Raw genomic sequence first — 17207 nt, forward strand, 5'->3', positions numbered from 1 at the left:
ACCTACATTAAGGGACAGTTGCCATTGGACTCTCTGGTTGTTTCCAATGCCCGGGAGAGGGCGAACTTGCAAACAACGGGTGATGCTCCTCCCCCTGATAAAGAATCTAAAGTGCTAGAAGCATCAGGGAAAAGGGTGGCAGCTCAAGCGGCCAATATCAGGCGCATCTCAAACACTCAGGCACTCTTAGCCAGATATGACAGGGCCCATTATGACACACTGGAGACCCTGTTACAACACTTGCCAGATGAATATAAGGAGGCAGCAGAAATGCTCATACAGGAAGGAAAGCTCATATCAAATGTGCACTGGACGCAGCAGACACCGCTGCCAGAGCCATTAACACAAGTGTCATGTTAAGGCGACATGCCTGGCTCAGAATCTCCGGGTTCAAGCCAGAGATACAGACCACCATACTAAATCAGCCTGTAAACCCTGATCATTTATTTAGCCCAGAGGTGGACACCACCTTGGAAAAAATCAAAAAGGACACTGAAACTGCAAAGTCTATGGGGGCTCTCCAGTCGCAGCAGTTCAGGGATGGTTTTTTTCGTCGCTCAAGCAATAGAGGAGATTCCAGAGGCCAGCTGTCCCAGCAAACACAGTACAATAAAGGTGGCGCGCAAACCACTTTCACCAAACAAAGTAGAGGTGGCTATCGTGGAAACCGCGCCAAGGGCAGAGATCGTGGAAACAACAGCTCCAGATCCTCCGCCACTAACAACCAGTGACGCCTTGTCACTGCCCCCCGACCATACAACACCGGTCAGGGGGAGACTACAACGGTTCCTGCCGGTCTGGAAATCCATCACAACAGACAGGTGGGTCAGGAAGCTTATCCAGTACGGTTATTGTCTGGAGTTAACATCCACTCCACCCAACCTACCCCCAAGACACCGTCCTATGTCCACAAAGCATTTGCACTTATTGCAGCAGGAGGTAGTCCTCATGCTGCAAAAAAGAGCAATCGAGCTCGTGCCTGTGGAAGAAAGAGGTACAGGAGTGTACTCGCTGTACTTCTTGATCCCAAAAAAGGACGGGTCCCTCAGACCCATACTGGACCTCAGATCCCTATACCAGTACATTCTATCAGAACACTTTCACATGCTAACATTGCAGCAGGTTCTACCGTTACTCAGTCAGGTAGATTTCCTCTCAACATTAGATCTGAAGGATGCATATTTTCATATTCCGCTACACCCGTCACACAGAAAATACCTCGGGTTCACCATTCAGAATCAGCATTATCAATTCAAGGTCCTCCCTTTCGGAGTGACCACGGCACCCAGGGTGTTTACAAAGTGCCTGGCGACAGTGGCTGCACACCTACAGAGACAAAACGTTTACGTCTACCCTTATCTGGACGACTGGCTTATCCAAGCAAAGTCGGCCGAGCAGTGTGCCACCCACATGTCCCACACCATTCACCTTCTTCACGATCTGGGATTCTCACTGAATTATCCAAAGTCCCACCTTCAGCCCGCCCACGTACGGCAGTATCTGGGCGCGACAATAGATACTCAGGCAGCCAAAGCACAGCCGAATTCAGTGAGGATCAACAGCATTCAATCGCTGATAAAAAATTCAGACCGCAGCACTCGCTTCCATGCAGTTGATAGGCATGATGGCCTCCTGCATCTTCATAGTCCCGCACGCGAGACTGCATATGCGTCTGCTTCAGGAGTGCTTGGCACGTCAGTGGAATCAGGCTCACAGACAGTTGAAAGACCTAGTGTTGGTGACCGGTCGTGCATACAACTCTCTGCATTGGTGGAATCCACAAAACCTTTGCAGGGGCCGACCGTTCCAGGAGCCTGTGCCACAGATCATTCTGACAACGGACGCATCTCTCCAGGGATGGGGAGCTCATGTACTCCACTACACAGTGCGGGGACTATGGACAACGCAGCAAAAGAAGATGCACGTCAACCTTCTAGAACTGATGGCTATCTTCATGGCGATGAAAGCATTCAAAGTACATCTGTGCAACAAGGTCTTGTTGATCCGGACGGACAACATGACACTCATGTACTACATTCAGAAGCAGGGAGGTACACACTCTCCACAGTTGTCTCATCTGGCTCAGAGCATGTGGAAGTGGGCCATTCAGAGGAACATCTTCCTCATGGCGGAACACCTCCCGGGCAAGGACAATCAGATGGCAGACCTGCTCAGCAGGTACAGCCACCAAATGCACGAGTGGGAGATACATCCATCAGTACTCCAACCGTACTTCCAGCAGTGGGGTCATCCAGAGATAGACCTGTTCGCCACAAAGGAAAACGCCAAATGCCAAAGCTTTGCTGCCAGGTTCCCACACCCACAGTCGCAGGGCAATGCGATATGGATGAACTGGTCAGGCATATTTGCGTACGCTTTTCCCCCAGCACCTCTAATACCGCTGGTGGCACGCAAGCTGAAGCAACACTCGATGACACTCATCCTGGTTGCTCCGACGTGGGCACGCCAACCATGGTACTCCACGTTTCTAGAACTATCCGTGGTACCGCATCAAAGGCTGCACCTCACACCCAGGCTTTTGACGCAGAGCCATGGAGACATTCAGCATCCAGATCCGCAACAGCTCAACCTGGCGATCTGGCTCCTGAGGTCTTAGAATTTGGCTACCTCAACTTGCCTCCCGACTGTATGGATATCATAAGAGAGGCAAGAAAGCCCACCACCAGAGCATGCTATGCGGCAAAATGGAAGCGGTTTGTTATTTATTGTGCAGACCAGATCAACCCGCTAGACGCATCTACTCACAACATCATTTGTTATCCGTTACATCTATACAAATGCAATCTGGCCTATGCTTCCATTCATATACATTTATCCGCAATAGCAGCTTATCTCCAAAACAGGCAGCATCTCTCACTTTTCAGAGTGCCTGCCATCAAAGCTTTTCTGGAAGGACTCAAACGAGTCATTCCTCCCCGGACCCCACCGGCTCCCGAATGGAACCTAAATGTGGTCCTCATCAGATTGATGGGTCCACCTTTTGAGCCTCTACATTCATACGAGATTCAGTTCTCAACATGGAAAGTGGCTTTCCTGATAGCGATTACATCGCTGCGACGCGTTAGTGAACTCCAGGCACTGCCTATCCAAGAGCCATTCATACAGATTCACTCCAACAGGGTGGCGCTTCGCACTAACCCTAGGTTTCTTCCTAAGGTGGTTTCACAGTTCCATATCAATCAGACTATAGAACTGCCTGTGTTCTTCCAAAATCCTGAGTCAGTGGCGGAGAGAATGCTCCACACACTAGACGTCAAGAGAGCCTTAATGTACAACATTGATAGGACCAAAGATTTTCGGAAAACAAAACAACTATTTGTTGCCTTTTCGCTACAACACAAAGGCAACCCCATTTCCAAAGCAGGTATAGCCAGGTGGATCGTTAAGTGCATTCAAATTTGCTATCAAAAAGCCAAGCGCACTCTAACGGTCCCCCCACGGGCCCACTCCACCCGAAAGTTGGGGGCCTCCATGGTTTTCCTTGGAAATATTCCTTTAGAAGACATATGTAGAGCAGCCACATGGTCTACCACACACACATTTACGAAACACTACTGTGTAGATGTGTACTCCAAACAGCAGGCAGCTGTAGGGCAGGCTGTTCTAAAAACACTATTTCAAACTGCTTCAGCTGGCACAGGCGGCCGCCGCTAATGGAGGGACTGCTATGCATTCTATGCACAGATATGAATTCAGCAGCCCACATGCCTCGAACCGAATATGCTACTTACCAGTATGCATCTGTTCTTGGCATGTAGGGCTGCTGACATTCATATCGCCCGCCCGCCCTCCTCCCCGGCGCCTGTAGCGGCTGCAGCACTCAGAATCACTCTTAGCATGGTCCTTACTCCCGGTGTCACACTCCATCTTTGCCACAATGGCTAAAAGCAATCTGGGGATGGAGTCGATGCCCATGCGCACTGTAGTCCAGGGGAGGAGCCACCTATCTCGTGATACTTCTAAGACTCTTCCAGGACAACAATGAGTGATCATCCGGACCCAACACTAGGCGGCGATCTATGCACAGATATGAATGTCAGCAGCCCTACATGCCAAGAACAGATGCATACTGGTAAGTAGCATATTCGTTTTATACAAAACCAATTGGTCTGTAGTTCAGTCTTTGAGTGTGTGATATCATTTGCTGATTGAATGTGTACAGCAAATGCTTTACTCTACCCTCTGATACAGCCTTACTGCTCGACCACACCACCACAAATAGAGTATGGTGCTATCTACTTTTACCTCTGCCTACATTTGGGGTTCCAGTGGACTCAGTGCACACTATACCTCACTTTGGTATAGTATATACAGAGCCAGCTTCCTACAGAACAATGCCACTGAGGTCTGGTTAGCAGGCCTCGGTGCACTTTCAGAGTTGAAAACCAGCATCTATTAGCTAAAAAAGGGGCAAAACGTGGGAGGTAATGCAACACAAACCCAGTTTCCTGCATAGACCGTCTATGGAAAAGCAAGATTGTGCAAACCTACTTCAATTCAATGTCCTTTTGATTTCACTGGGAGACATAAAATCAATATTCAAATCATAATACTTAAATAAAAATAACACACAAAAATGCCTAATGTTGCTACATCAGTTTCTTTAGTTTGCATACAATATTGGCTGTCGCAGACTTTCACAAGTGAACGCACACAGTCACACATTCTCTGTTTGTTTGCATAGAAACTAGTTAAATACAACACAAAAACCTTCAAACATAAACATTAGCAGAGAGCAGTGGGAGTAGAATAAAGAGCATGTAAACATACAAAGTGGATGAGTAGCTGAATTGGGAAGGAACCTGCTTCTCTCTGTTCTACTTTAAAGGAAACAAATGTAGCTCTTGGTAGTGCTCTGAACTTCTATTTCCCTATTAATGCTGAGGGATAGAAGTGATATGTTCTGATATCAAGAAGGAAACAGTTTAATAGATACACCCAGTTGCCATGTATTTTTATCAGGCTGTCTAGTTTTTGCTTTTGCTAAGGCTTACCACTGGTGCGATCTGTTGTAGAGCTTGTTTGCGGTGTGCTGTGGCCTTTCTTGTTTGCTTTTGATGCGGAGAGCTTGTGATTAACATTCACTGGCCTCTGCACACTGCTAGCATTTGGCTTTGTGGTTAGCAGCTGTTGTCATGCAATACAAAGATGTTTGTAGAGTAACGCCTTTCATATTTCCCTCACACTTCCATTTACTCTTGGTTCTGATATTTGTAATTGAAATTCATTTTACAGTTTTTTTGGGTGCTCAGAGTGTTTAAATAAGTTTGGTTTCTACTGTCCTCTTCCCCCAGTACTCTATATGCTTGACTGAGATTTGTTAAAATTTGTATTTCACAGCGGCCCCCACCAGTGCTTGATGCTCTTGGGCGTGTCATTTCTGAATCTCCGCCGGACCAGTGGGAAGCCAGGTATGTGTTATCATGCATTTCACTCTTGAGCATGCTTATTGGAGCCTTTGATGAAGAACCAGTGTGCTGTTTGTATAGGTGGTTGATGACTTTGGTACTGCTTACCCGTTTTGGCTGGACAGAGAATAAGACACTAAACACACAAAAGTCTTCAATAGGTTGCCTTGTACTGTGGAGGTGAAACTGCACTCGCAGTGCAGGTGTGTTTCAGAAGTCTCTTTCAACCTTAAGATGTTAGTTTCTCTACAAGTCTCTTTCAACCGTAAGATGTTAGTTTCTCTACAAGTCTCTTTCAACCTTAAGATGTTAGTTTCTCTACTTTGTTTTCCCAGGTGTGGCATTGCCCTTGCCTTAAACAAGCTTTCTCAGTACCTGGATGGTTCTCAGGTGAAGCCTCTTTTTCAGTTCTTTGTGCCAGAAGCCCTCAATGATCGATACCCGGAGGTCAGGAAGTGCATGCTGGATGCAGCTCTTTCAGCCCTCAATACCCATGGCAAGGTAAGGATTGGCACCAGCAGTTAAACAACACCAGCAGTTAAACAACACCTTATGAATTGTCTCATGATTGTACGTTGGTCTAAGTACAAACTTCACCCATTCTTCTAAGAGAAAAAGAACGTTTTACACTGAACTTCTCAAAGACCTTCTGTACTCTTCTGTTTTTGTAAGATGCAACTATAATGAACACAGATCATGCTTCCCATAAAAGTGCATCACTGTATAAAGACTTTTATGCAACACATAATTGTTAGGTCAGATTATGTGTAGTGAACATAATTTTCGGTACTATGAATAAATACAGTATACGTTATGAACAGTTACACGTGCGTCAATAGCATGCCTTTCTTTTATGTATCTTGCTACTTTTGCCATGAGATTGGTGGGGTGTGTGCGTTTGAACTAACCTGATAACTTGTAAAGGTGTTTACCTTGGTTCCCTTCAGGTACTTCAGATAGTGGCAGTGTCCGTATTGATAAAGGAGTTGATTTTTAATCCACTCACAATATACACATGTGGATACCATCTATTGTGTGCTTTATATGCTATCTCTAGGATGCCTTTCAGTTCGTGCAAATCTGTAAACTTTGCTAAACAGCCTTTGCTTTATAAAGATTGTAACCAGCAGCTGAGTTGTTTGTCTTGGTAATTCAGTGATTTTGTCAGAATATTTTGTTGAGCTCTCATATCTGTTCACTTAACCTACAAGATTGCAATCAGCAAAGGAAGTGCTTTGGTATAAAAGCAGGTCTTTAGATTCTATTTGAAATTACATCTTTATCTAATGTTGAATACGTGGGATGAGCCAAGCGTTTTAAGGCGGGAGCGTTCTACAGCTTCTAGACCTGAGGATGAGCGGATATCTAGATTTAGCTCAAACTAGAACTCAACTGTTGGTCTTTATATTAGATGACTAGTATATGTGATAGAGCCACTTGAAAGTCGGTGGACTGGGGAACACATTCAGATGAGCCTATGGTAGGGCACCGGCAAAGGCTTTTCGGTTTTTAGATTTTTGTGACCTTTGGTTCTATGAACAGTGATAAATTTGCCGGTAGATTTCAAATTTACCAAGTGGGTTATGGAGATCTGCTTTAGAAATGTTTCTTTTTAAAACTGTTGCAGTGAGGTTTCTGGCAGCATTACTGTAAAGCATTGCAGATCTGACCATTCGTTAAATATTTATGTTGTGTGTTTTTTAAGCAGATGCTGCCGGCTGACTTGATGCATGGGATCAGTTTCACTGAAGGGTAGACAATTTTGGCTTAAGCAATCTTTCTGCTGTAAGGGCTTTGCAAGAGTACAGGTGTGTTTTTAAATAGTTGATTGTTGATTGGAATCTGCCATGGGTGTGTTAAAGTTGTGCATAGGCTGAGGAGGTATTGTATCAGGCTTGGATTCTGATTGGAAGTGCCATTAAACCAAGTTCTCAGTTTTGCTCTGTGTAGACTTTATATTACTGAATGTTATGCTGTACTTGTGAAATGTAATGTCACTCATTATGGAAGGTATACGGCACACAGGATAGAAGGTATAAATCATTGGAAAAAGAGTGGCAGGGTAGGGTACGTTTACACACTAAATCTTTTCCGTTATTTACTGGCCATACAGTAGGCCAGTTGTGGAAAAGGGTTATTGGATTTTTCTACCATTACCTCAGACAATAGATTCACATATATATTTTCCCATGGTTTACTCTGTCATTGCTCTACTTAGATCTGTTAGTTGACCGATTTACCCTTGAATGAATCTGAGGGTCTTTTATCTTAACCTATCTTCCCTCCCTTTCCCTACTTCCCTAACTTATTACCCTTGTGTGTGCACTCCTAAACAGAGAGGTTCACTCCTCATCTCAGCACCCAATCATACATTATTTCTCATGCTTTTTACACAGCTATCAGTCTTCAGTCTGCACTTGTCCTAACTTAGCATTTCACCGCTGCTTCCTTTCCTTTATGTGCTATACAGATCTTCTATGAACTCGCTTAATTTTGATCTGCTGTTGCCAATAAACCACTGTCACTAATCTTTTCTCTTTCAGGACAGTGTTAGTTCTCTATTACCGGTGTTTGAAGAATTTCTGAAGAATGCTCCCAATGATGCCAGTTATGATGCAGTACGCCAGAGTGTGGTTATTCTCATGGGCTCATTGGCAAAGCATTTGGACAAGAGTGACCCCAAAGTGAAGCCAATCGTTGCCAAACTGATCACTGCGCTCTCAACTCCTTCTCAGCAGGTATCTCCTTCCACAAAAAGTTTGGTAAAAAGTGTATGCAAATAAAGTCGCAAAAGTACACAATGAAGAGCAGATTTGCAGATAGAGCTATTGCATGCTTAATTAATGGATTCTATTAAATATTAAAAGTCACTTCTGTTAGAGGTACTGAGCAGGACATCATCACTGGTAAATGTGACTCATTTGTGATGAAACACAGGACAGGTGACATAACCACTATTTAATATGCATTGATTGAGTGGGTGAAAGTGAAAGGGAAATTGAGTTTGCCGATACTACTGCTGATAAACAGTCTGGCATTCTGTAGGTTCAAGAATCTGTTGCCAGTTGCTTGCCTCCGCTCGTACCTGCAATTAAGGAAGACGCTGGAGGAATGATTCAGAAGCTAATGGAATTGCTGTTGGAGTCTGATAAGTACGCTGAACGCAAAGGGGCAGCTTATGGCTTGGCAGGCTTGGTGAAGGGCCTCGGCATCCTGTCCTTAAAGCAACAAGAGGTGATGGTGAAGCTCACAGATGCCATCCAGGATAAGAAGAACTTCAGGCGTCGAGAAGGTTAGGGTTGGCTATTGTCACTTTTATTTTTCAATTAGGATTTGCTCCAGTTTCCCCCATCCACTTTTGCATGATTTATTTAATGGAGTCCTAAATCTATCCTTTTATTATAAAAGCCCACATTGAACATAGCTTTGTATTGCATACCTGTCTATGATAGTGTTCTCTAACAATTCCACCTTCTTCTTTGGCTCTCACTGTTTTGAATGATGTACTTTCAAGAGTTTCTTCATCATGTGTTTCTGGTCTCTTCAAATTGTGGTTTTCTGTATGACTCAGTAGCTGACATTTTTTCTACAGGGGCTCTTTTTGCCTTCGAGATGCTCTGCAACATGTTAGGGAAACTGTTTGAACCTTATGTGGTTCATGTGTTACCTCATCTACTTCTCTGCTTTGGCGATGGGAACCAGTATGTTCGAGAGGTAAGTATGAGTTATGATTTAATTTTTACCCTGCTTGATTGTCTTGCTATTAAAGATAACTTCTGCAGTTGCTGTTTGTCATGTATCTTGTATGTTTGGCAACTCTGCTCTTCAGTAAAAGATTCAACACCCCAGGTTTTATGTTTTATAGGCAGCAGATGAATGTGCCAAGGCTGTGATGAGCAACTTGAGTGCCCATGGTGTGAAGCTTGTGCTTCCATCACTATTGGAAGCACTGGAGCAAGAATCGTGGCGGACTAAAGCTGGTACAGAGACATTAAAGTTGCTTCTCTTTTTCCCATTTCATTGTAAGGCTTCTAAATCCAAGTAGTCCATGTTGTATACCCAATTTCCATTTGTTTACACTTTGGTAGGTTTAATCTGATGTAAGTCTGTGGTCTTGCTAGTGGTATATATGCACCACATCCTTTCTTTATACACACTGTTCATTTCTAAGCCTCTCAATAAAGAAACATCTACTCTAATCTCAACATCATTGCTGATGTATGTTGCTTTTATTATGCTTGCCACATCCACACTTCACACCTTTGTTCCTAGTCATACTTCTCTTTATAAAATGAACACTACAAACCTCATTTGCTTTCCAGTAATATCGACTCCACTTCCAATTTGTGTTTCTTCTTCTTAAGTCTTGATGCAGTAATGTGGTGCTTCTCATAATCTGTTCATTTCATCACCCTTAACACTCTGTTTCTCAGTCCAGTCCTCAACAATGCTGCTGATCTTCTCATATCTTGTTTTTTTAATTCCTAATGTCATTGTGATTCTTGCATAGGATCGGTGGAATTATTAGGTGCTATGGCTTACTGTGCACCAAAGCAACTTTCCTCTTGCTTGCCAAATATTGTGCCAAAGCTCACTGAAGTATTGACAGACTCCCATGTTAAAGTGCAGAAGGCTGGACAGCAAGCTCTCAGACAGATTGGGTCTGTCATCAGAAACCCAGAGATTTTGGGTAAGTTTAATAGGAGTTTGTAGCATGGTAGAGTAAATCCAAGTTTGCATTATTTGTTGTGCGATTCCAAGTTTGCATTATTTGTTGTGCGATTCCAAGTTTGCATTATTTGTTGTGCGAATTTTCTTGTTGATAATTTCTGGAACACTGTCCCGCACATTATTCCTATTCTTGTCCTGGTCAATTAATATTACTGAAAAAGGAACAGTTGCGCCTAGATTTACAAGTGGAATGTCTAAACTTTGATGTGTGTAACATGCTGTTGATAAAAGGAAGCAAGCAAACGTAAAATTTACAAATGAAAATCATAACCTTTTAACCAACTATAACAGTAATAGTTACGTCAAACTATAAATGTCTGTTCGCAGCGTTTATGGCTGTTGATACACATGCTACGTGTAATCCTTGCATCTAGTGTTTGGCTTGGATGTTTTCAGGCTGTTTTTCTTCGAAGTCATGGGATGCAGTGCGGCTCCTACCTTAGTGGCCAAAGTGCATGTTTACCGAATCCATGTTAGACTTTTTTTTTCTGCCATCGGTTTCCGACTTATATTGACTTTGGCTCCATGATTCAGCATGTTTCACCTGTTTTTTTGGGATCTTAACACCAAACACTATGAAAAACCAGTCCGAGCTAACCTTGTTTTCTTTATCAGTCATCCTCTGAAGACTGATCCCTAGCGACCCAAGTCCCTACTCGCCAGGGCCCTTCGAGGGCCACTTTTACTACCGAAGAATGTGGATCCTTTAAGGGTGCTAGAATGGATGCCCTAAAAGACTTGCCCCCGGTGCCATACTAAGTGCCTGTTAGTCAGACCATCACGAGGTCTGTCCCCAAGCCAGGATGCTGCTTCCTGGGAATCCTGCCTCACCTCATTCTCGAAAAAGAACTTACAGTACCAAAGGGAGAGAGCATCAACAGTCCACAATACTAAAGGGAGAGATGCATCAACAGACTTTCCTTGACGTCCCTGACATCTTTGGCGAACAAGACCCATTCTGCACTGAGGAAGTGGAGGATGCCGGGTCCTCCACCATATTCTCCTGTGCCTTCAAACCTGAGGTCGGAGAGTAATCCTTGCCGACAGCTAAGACCAGCAGCTCTCGAATGAAGATCACACTCGGGGTCATAAGGGGTGCGCTGAGTCGAAACTCACTAGATGTTCACAAGAGGCCTCACTCCAAGGCAGAGCAACGATTCTGAGGGTGTTGAGTCTTATCCACAAAAGACTGACACTTCCATGGCGTCAGCTACCTTTGGACGCTAGTCAGCACTGGGAGATGTCTTCAGATCCGAAGAAGAACCATTTCAAAGGTGTTCACCCTCTCAACCATCAAGTCCCAAATGGTCCATGTAGGAAGGTACCTCCTGACTATGGTTGCCCCCAACGGTTTGCCCTGTGTTTTAGCTGGTTTTTGACATAGTCGACCTGGGACCCTGCCAATCAGGACCCCAGGTCTACTGCTCTCTCTGTAAAATGGATTCCATGTACCTTAGGTACATTTCCAATTGGTACTGGGCCACCTTATCAGACCCTGTAACTCAGGGCATAGGTGTACCCAGGGCCTACCAGGGGCTGAAGCATGTATTATGCCACCCCTGGCTGGCCTCCCATATTTGACACAACTGGCTGCATGACAGCTGGGGCAAAGTCGTGTAATCACCCTTTGCTGTAGATATAGTATACCTATATCTAACCCTAAAATGGACACACAGATTCCTATCAGTCACCCCTATGGCAGGCCTTGACAATCCTGAAGGCAGAGTGCTTGGAATCGTGTGAGATGGTGCTCTGGCATGAGCTGAGCCTATCTGCAGCTTGCGGAACCAAGTCCTAATAGCTGTTCCATGATATCGCATACCATATACTCTTAAGTGCATTATAATCCTCGCGGTTAAATGCTATCTTTGGTATTGCTTTATCAAAACATGTCGAGTAAGGTGTCATACGAATTGGAATACTAACCCCTCGCCAATTCTCGCGACGGGGTTAGCAGTCCACCCTTCTAGAGGGACACGACATGTATGTAACTGTGAACCCCGGTTAAAGTTAAACAAAGCCTCAGCTCCACAAAATGGATGCTGCCACCACAGACACGAGTCTGACCCCCTGCAGCTGGGAGTCCTTCCAGCGAGGGGAGCCTGGACAAAGGGGTTCCTGTCGAGGGCGGTGCTAGCACCGTCCCAGACAGGGTTTTGTGTATCCTGGGTAGGCAGGGCTTTACAGGAAGGTGACTGCTGAGTGGCACCCCGGTGCTCACTACGCATAGGCCGGTCAGAACCAGTTCCAGGGGCACACCAGCCCCTGGCCTGGGGAAAGTCCGGCATGGCAGAGGGGTGTAACCACCCCCCTCCTAGTCCCACCCATAGGCAGGACCTAGTCACCGGGCCAGCCCCCTTTTTTAGTATAAAGATGGGAGCGGGCCCCCTGTTCAAATTAGATCATCTTTGGAATCAAGACACGACTTTCTGCGAAAGACATCAAGATTTCCTTCTTCAAGATTCTCCCTTGTGGCTAAGGAGTAGTCACCCTGCATCAAGCGGGCACCATCCTAAGAACACTGCGGTCTGCTGCAAGTCCTTCCTCCGGAATCCGACTGCCCAGCTCGACGAGACCCGGCTTCCCTGGCACCTCTGACCTCTACTCACCTCGACAGCAAAGCTGAGAACTGTGAGTGCGACGAGACCTCGAGGGACCGACGATCGCCGAGACTGCACGACTTCTTTGCAACAAGCCCACCGTGTGCTCCACTGGTGAGTGCTTTGGGGTCCGAGAAGCCCCAACCCTGAGCAGCTCCAGCACCGAAGATCAGCCCTCCAGCATCTCCACGATCTGCGTGGGGCCCTTCTGCTTTTGCCTGCTCACCGCGCTGTGTGGCTACTAGCCGGCTGGCTTGTGGCCTTCTTCACGACGCCCGACGACATCACTGCTGCTGGTCTGGTTGCTCCAGACTGGCCCTTGCTTCCTTCTTCAAGAGAGGCACCCCGGACCCTCCTGGTCCACTCCAGACGCCATTTTGAGTCCACCGCGTGGGCTTGAATTTGCCAAGGCTTTGTTGCCCAATCCTGGGTCCAGCGACGCCGACAGCTTCATCCATCGTGGGACAGCTCGCTCCTCCATCCTGGTCGCCGACAACGCCTTCTGGTCCGTGAGATCTGCGAGCACAGCGTCACCCACTCACCTAGTCGAGGTGACTACCATCCGGTGCCCTCCTGGTGCCACCTGACTACTGGCTAGTAGTCACGAACTTGGTCCCCTCTGCTTTCAGGTGTCATCTATCTTCAAGATCCAGGCTTGGATCACTTCGAACTTTCTTCACTGGTCGCCTGCCAGCATCTTTCTTCCAGGCTCCTGGTCCGTCTACGAGGATTCCCGACGTCTTTTGAGACCTATGCAGCTGCAGCCCCTGGGCTAGGTAACTTCGACATTTCGGTGCCCCAGCATAGCCTCACTATCCAAGGGTCAGGATCCACTTTCGTTGTTCTCCTACCAGGTCGGGTTCACCCGAGAACACTAACTTTGTCATTACTAGCTACCATAGACTTTGTCCCGCATCACGCGTGAGAGTGCACACTCTGCACCAGAGTCCCCTAGGCCTCCTAGAAGTAATCTGAAGATTCTATAGACAAGTCCTAGCGATTCCTAAGCCCATTAGTACTGTACTTACCTGCTAGTAATTTCGCATTCCACTTTCAGAGTATATGGTTTTCCGTGCCCCTCGGGCATTTGTATATACTGTGCTAACTTAAGTATTTTCGTAAGAGTTTTGTGTTGTGCCTAGTACCCTGTCCTCATAAAGAGTACAGGGCTGTTGTGATTTAAATAAATACACTGTTTATTTTCATAACACTTGTGTGGTGTCCTTTCACTGGGTATTCAAGGGGTATATGTGTGGTATAACAGCTGGCTTAACACGCCCTCTCGAGTCTTTAGCCTTAGACTGCTCGTATCCATGCTACTAGGATAGCTGGTCTATAAGGTTGACTTACAACCAATCATCAATAAGGGTTGCTGGACTGATACATAGTGTTCACTAGAATAGTGAGCACTGCATATCAGGCCACCTTCTCACAGTCCATGTGAGAAAGTGCCATCTTTCTTGCATTGGTATGCCCCCACTTTTTCTGAATTGCTGATGTGCTTGACTGAGTGTGCCCTGGGTTCCTGCCAACCAGGTACCCAGGGCTTGTGTTCCTTCCCTAAAACTGCTTTGAAACTAAAACCTAATTGGCATCTCTGGCCACCTGTCAGCCCCTAGTAAATGGTACCCTAGGTCCCCAGGGCATGGTGACCAGAGAAGACCCCTGAGGCCGGCAGCACTTATTGTGCCACCCTCAGGGGCCCTGTACCCGGACATCCACACACTGCCTTTGCAGGCTGAGTGTCTGAGTACAGAACCAAACAAAGAGCCGACCTGCCACACATCCCTGTATGCCATGCCCACAGAACCCACTACCCTGGCCTACTTCCGTCACCCCTTTAGCTGTGTGCCCTTTGCCAAAGGTGTGGGCACAGGTGCATGAGCCCTGTGCCCATACAGTACCCAGGGCCATTCCTGGGCACTGTAAGTGCAGTGATGCCATTAAGAGTATATGGTGCTGGGAGGTTGTCATTACGAACTCCACAGCACCATAATGGCTACACTGAAGACGGACAAGTTTGGTACCAAACTTCTCAGGACATTAAACCTGCACTGATGCCAGTGTGGGATGTAATGTAAAATGCACCAGAGGGCATCTTAGAGATGCCCCCTGAAAACCTAACCTACAATCCACATCTGGGCTGGGTGGAGGCAGAGGCTGCCACACAGCAGACATGTGGCTGGACCCCTGGGTAGAAGAGCCCCCGCTCTCCTGGGCCTGCAACAATGCACATCCTGGGCGAGGTGCTAGGTCTCCTCCCCCAGGATGGGCAGGGGGAAGCTTCAAAGGCATGCCACCTCTGTGAGCTTTCCCAGACCATTTGCTGTACCCAGCAACCAGCCCCCACCAGTCCTGACCCCCACTCTGGCAGGAAGACTGGCGGGAAAACCTACGTCAGGATGGGGGGGGTGCCAACCTGTGCCAACCCCACCCCTCAGGTGAGGGAGACGAGGTGAAGCACAACCTCGGACTCCGGCCATCTTGAAGATGGGGAGCCCTGCCCAATCCCAGCTCGGGTCCTGCCCCCCTCTCACAGAAGAGGAGGCGTCTAGGGGGTGTACTCACCCCAGGACAGGGACCCATTGGTCCCTGTCCTTGCCCTACCTGTAACGCCCCTAAATTCAGTATTTAGGGGCGTTATTTAGGGGCTCCCTGAACCTTCCTTCCTTAGATCCAGAGAAGAAAAAGAAGAAAGAAGATCAAGAAGGAGACCCGCTGTGCAGCTGCTAACCACAGTACGACTACAACTGACTTGGCCCCAGCCCTACCGGCCTTTTGATCCTGGAACCTGCTGCTGCCTAATCCCTGCGACTCCTGCGGACAGCAACCTTGGGACACCCAGAGGACCTGCCTGCCTTGACCCTCCTAAAGACTGGGACTCCCATCAGCAGAGGCTCTGCTGCAACAACCCACCTGGTGCCAGCTAGGAAGCTCTGGACCAGCCCACTCTGCACCCGCTGAGCCCGTGCCGAGCCCAACCGAACCAAGACCACGAGGTCATCTTCCCGGTGACTAGGACCCGAAGTCCAGTGCCCAAAGACCCTCCTCGACGAACCAGACGACGCCTGCAGACTCAGACCGCCCCAACCGCGACCAGCTTGAGGGTAAGCTTTTCCGACACCCAAAGACATCCCTGCACCCGGCACCCTTCAGCCCCCTGTGCCTCCCTTTGGGGTACATACCTGTGCTCCAAGATCCCAACTTACCTCTCGAAGTGCTGGTCGCCCCTGGAGATTCTCCATCCCCGAGCCTACAGCCTTTGTTCCCCTTTGACCTTTCCCCTTGGATAACATTGAGTGCCCGACGGCTCAAAAGCACCCTGCACCCAGCCGCCCGAGTGCCGCTGGCTGTGCCACCTTTGTCCTATCCTACGTCCCCCCTTGCCCTGGGCAAATGACCAGGAGCTCAGCTCCCACAACTGCGTGGCCTGCTAGCCAGCAGCCACCAACCGGAGGCCCCCTTTCCCTCATTGGATATCATTGGGCCTAACTACCTCTGCACCCGGCCGCCTCTGTGCCTCTGGGAATGAACTAACTGTACTTACCTGACAGTGGGGGACCCCTGAGTCTATGCCCAGAACTCTGACTTCACCAGCCAAGTACTCACCTGGAAACTGGCGACTCACTTACCTGCCATTGGATAACATTGACTCGTTTGACTTGAAAAATCTTCTAAGTGTGAAGTTTTGGAAACTAAAAATATTCATTTAAAATCACCCGAATTCTGAAGTACTCACCTGTGATCAGGGGAGAAGCCAGTACTGTACCTTGTAGCCCAGTACTGAACCGCTAAAGTAATCCTTACCGGGTTTATCATTAACCTGTATTTTCTCCATAGGAACCCATTGTATGCTTTTCTCTGAAATTTCTTCTGTCTACTTTTGAAAACTTGAAATATTCTTTAAAAATCCTACGAAATACTGAAACACAATTACCTACCTGTTTTAAGTTGAGACCCCAGTGCTGGCCCCAGGAGCCCAGTACTGGATTACAAAAGTAACGCGATCGTACTTTACCTGCAACCTGAATTTTCTCCTATTGGATAACATTGTCAGATTTACATTGAAAAGTTTTTAAGTGTGAACTTTTAAAACAGCTTTATATTCATGAAAATTCAACTATTTTGCTAATCTGGTTTCAGCTAAGACCTCAGGACTGAATCTAGGATCTAGTCCTGGAACTTCTAAAGTAATCTATATAGTAATCAACTGTACTTATATGTGGAAAACCCATTGAGCTTAATGCTATAGTGTGTTTCAGGAGTGTGTTGCCTACTGTCACTACTGTATTCATTGTGGGCACAACATTTATTGCTTCCTTGCAAAGTAATTACATGAGAGTATTCACATCTAGCAAAGTATATTTTTATGCCTGTTGGTTCTAAAAATAAAACAACTATATCTTTGGATATAAAAACCATTGGCCTGGAGTTCAGTCTTTGAATG

The 17207-nt window shown here is 46.7% G+C and overlaps 1 protein-coding gene across 2 annotated transcripts in view; it reads left to right on the plus strand.

Annotated features, from left to right (window-relative positions):
• GCN1 (GCN1 activator of EIF2AK4) overlaps positions 1-17207 on the plus strand; it is a 746722-nt gene that overhangs the window by 401686 nt on the left and 327829 nt on the right. For both annotated transcript variants that reach the window (XM_086942874.1, XM_086942875.1), the window contains exons 31-37: positions 5362-5432; positions 5765-5930; positions 7973-8167; positions 8475-8721; positions 9022-9143; positions 9295-9409; positions 9940-10119. In XM_086942874.1, coding sequence (XP_086799000.1) covers positions 5362-5432; positions 5765-5930; positions 7973-8167; positions 8475-8721; positions 9022-9143; positions 9295-9409; positions 9940-10119 — 1096 coding nt within the window. The remainder of the gene's footprint in view (positions 1-5361; positions 5433-5764; positions 5931-7972; positions 8168-8474; positions 8722-9021; positions 9144-9294; positions 9410-9939; positions 10120-17207) is intronic.

The sequence above is a fragment of the Lissotriton vulgaris genome, chromosome 11 (genome assembly GCF_964263255.1).
Source record: "Lissotriton vulgaris chromosome 11, aLisVul1.2, whole genome shotgun sequence".
NCBI classification, from domain to species: Eukaryota; Metazoa; Chordata; class Amphibia; order Caudata; family Salamandridae; genus Lissotriton; species Lissotriton vulgaris.